Raw genomic sequence first — 2933 nt, 5'->3', positions numbered from 1 at the left:
GCAGCCTTATTTGGAAGCTGTGGTAAGGCAGCTCTAAACATAAGCATGTTCTTTTCTAGAACACAGATTATTTTTTGTACTCTGCAATATGGTCACACTGTATTGCTTTTCAGGCCACTTAACTCACTATTACTATTAATGTCTCCATGTACTCTTGTGTGGTACAAGACCTTTAACCAAACAAAAACCTCTTCCATTTTCCACTGCTTATCTCTAAGAATGGCTAATGTAATGACCAGTGCTGCTGGTATGGAATGCCAAAGTCTGTATCATTACCTTGCTCCATGCTTTTTTCAGGAAAGAACAGAAAAACAGCTGCTAGCAAAGTACAAATTGGGTTACTTTTGTGGAGTCTCATTTTCTAATTTGTTTCACAAGACTCAATGCACTTTCAGTTTCCTACTAAATTACTATGTTGCTTTGGTTTGGGAAAGTCTGTTGTTTTTCAACTTAAATTGCAGTGCTGTATGTGTTAAGTGTATGAACAACTTGATTTCCTTAGACCAAGGACAATGAATTCACAACTAAATGGAAAATATACATACTGAGTAAAAAAAATCATTAGGCAAAATAGAAATTCTTATGAAAGTAAGAAGAGTGAATTTTCATTGATAGTCAAGGAGAATATTTAAAATATTTAATTGCAAGTGTGGCATGGACACTATACAGTCAGAACAATGTCTGGCCAATTAGAATGGAAGTCAACTTTAAATAACATTTTAGTTGATACTCTATGTAATGGCTGAATATTAGCAAGCAACTGAGACACTTAAGTTTTTGTTATGACACATCTTATGATTCTTATGTTTCATTCACAGGTAGTCAGTCACATGTAATTGGACTTCAAATTCCCATCTGATAATTTTACAGAAAAATAATGATATGGATGCTAAATATTTGCCAATGGACATAAATTATCAACAAGGAAATCTAGAAATATTCCAACAATGGTGATGCTTGGTTCATGAACCCATTGCCTGTCCAGATAAGTATCCATGATATCCAGAAGAGAGTGGAGGTGATAGCAAACATCAGTGTGTGAAAGATTTTTTTTTTTTTTTTCCATAAAGGACACTTAATTCAAACTTTTCTAAAACCACAGATATTGGATTCAGTGTAACTGAGATACAAAGGATAAAACAGATGAAACGTCAGTGTTGACTTGCTAATAAACACTCAGGGAAATTAAATAGTTTGTCAAATCCACATGGAATCATGTTGCTTTTGAGTTTTATGGGACATTGAAAATAGGCAAAGTTAATAGTTCTAAATATTGTCATAAAAGAAGACTCTTCAGAAAGACTCTAAAATTGCCAGAACAGAAAAGGAGTCCAAGGAACTCCTCCTTACCTTTCTTGGCTTCCATGCCAGATGCTAGGGCTGCTGTAGTGGTTGGTCTGAGCTCAGAGCTACTCTGAGGGGTCACATTTGCTTTGGTAGTGTTGGTCTTTCCTTTCTTATCATTCTTAGAAGTGTCACTGGGCACATCAGCTATGTCACTCTGGAACAGAAACAATGACCCAAATGAATGTACCACAATTCTTGCATACATTTTATTTTTCTGAATCAAGATACTCCATGCTTCTCAACTTCTTCCCTTCCTCTTCCCATACTTTTAATGGGTCTCTGCTGGCAGGTGTAAAGATTACCTGATTTTCTTAGGTTTGAAGCAAAGGATCAGGACAAGAAAAGAAGATCCAACTATTTTATAAACAGGGTACAATTTCTCATTTTCTAGCTACTGGAGAGATTGCTGCTTCCACTCCAAACTGAGGAGTATGGTAAGGACAGCATTTAAAAACAAACAGTGTGCACTAGAATATGAGAAGAGTGGGATGCAAGACTAATTAAAAAACAAACACAAAAACAATAAGTGCTATTTTCATTAGGTCACTGAATTGGGTTAGCTGGAATTTCAGTGTATCATAAAAACATCTCATATTTTAAAGTTGCCTAAAAGTGATGAATGTTTTCCATCTTGCTTCTAATGGAAAAGTGGTCCTCAGGTATAAATTAACCACTGGTAATGATGTGGGACTTTCAGACTGTGGTCACATTTTGTTAAATGTGCTATACTCTAGTAGACCACTGAAATACTGGTTGAATTGATTAGCTAAGTTGAAAAATAGCTCTTTTTAATTTTTTATATCAATTTATAACTTTGATATTCTTTTGTAATCACCATTTTACAGCTGACCTCCCAGCTTGGCTGCCCTTAATCAATCATTGTTACTTACGGTTTCAATGCCCATAGCTCTCATTTGGTCTGCTCTCTTTTCCGTAATAGAAAGAAATTTCTTTGGATCTGACAATGCATCCACAATATCTGAAAGAAAAACCACTGAATTTCTAATTCTGTTTTACTGAAATAATACCTGTGGTAGTTAAATTTGTATGTCAACTTGGCTGGGCCTGGTTGAGTGGCTGGGCAGCTGGTGGTAGTTATTCCTCATGATGAGACTGGCAATCAGCTCCATGGTGGAATCTACCACAAGCAGCTGAGTAGCTGCCTTTAGGATGTGGTCTGCTTCCTGTATATAAGGAGAAGCCTTGGGAGTAGTCTATAGCTTATGGCACGCTTGGTCCCTACATGTAGCCATATCATTGTTCAGCAGCCTGCCATGCTCTGCCAACTTTAGGATTTTCAATGGACTTAAATTAATGGCCTGCCATGTGGTTTGGTAACATCGGGACTGTGCCATTTTATTTGTTGACCATGGGCTTGTTAGCCTCAGCAGCCAGTAGCTGCCTGAGTGAAGAGATGCTTCTAGCTTCAGTGGGCTGGGAGCAAGAGCTAGAGCTGAAGCCCAAGGTCAAGGGGTTTTCACACAGCCTTTTGAGTCTGGCAATTTGAACTTGGATTTAAAGCATCCAAATTATGAAAGAATAAACTCCTGTTTGTTCAGCCATCCACATTTGTGGTATATTCCTGT

At 37.2% G+C, this 2933-nt stretch overlaps 1 protein-coding gene across 1 annotated transcript in view; it reads right to left on the bottom strand.

Annotated features, from left to right (window-relative positions):
• Positions 1–2933, bottom strand: part of PLCB4 (phospholipase C beta 4) — a 295192-nt gene that overhangs the window by 71428 nt on the left and 220831 nt on the right. The window contains exons 27-28 of the mRNA XM_042782935.1: positions 2238–2326; positions 1351–1501 (exon numbers count right to left, since the gene is read on the bottom strand). Of these exons, the coding sequence (XP_042638869.1) occupies positions 1351–1501; positions 2238–2326 (240 nt within the window). The remainder of the gene's footprint in view (positions 1–1350; positions 1502–2237; positions 2327–2933) is intronic.

This window comes from Orycteropus afer, unplaced genomic scaffold (genome assembly GCF_000298275.1).
Source record: "Orycteropus afer afer isolate SDZICR_OR568_19922 unplaced genomic scaffold, OryAfe1.0 scaffold00529, whole genome shotgun sequence".
Taxonomy (NCBI): Eukaryota; Metazoa; Chordata; class Mammalia; order Tubulidentata; family Orycteropodidae; genus Orycteropus; species Orycteropus afer.
Note: the sequence above shows the minus strand (reverse complement) of the source record. Positions and strands in the feature narration are given on the sequence as shown.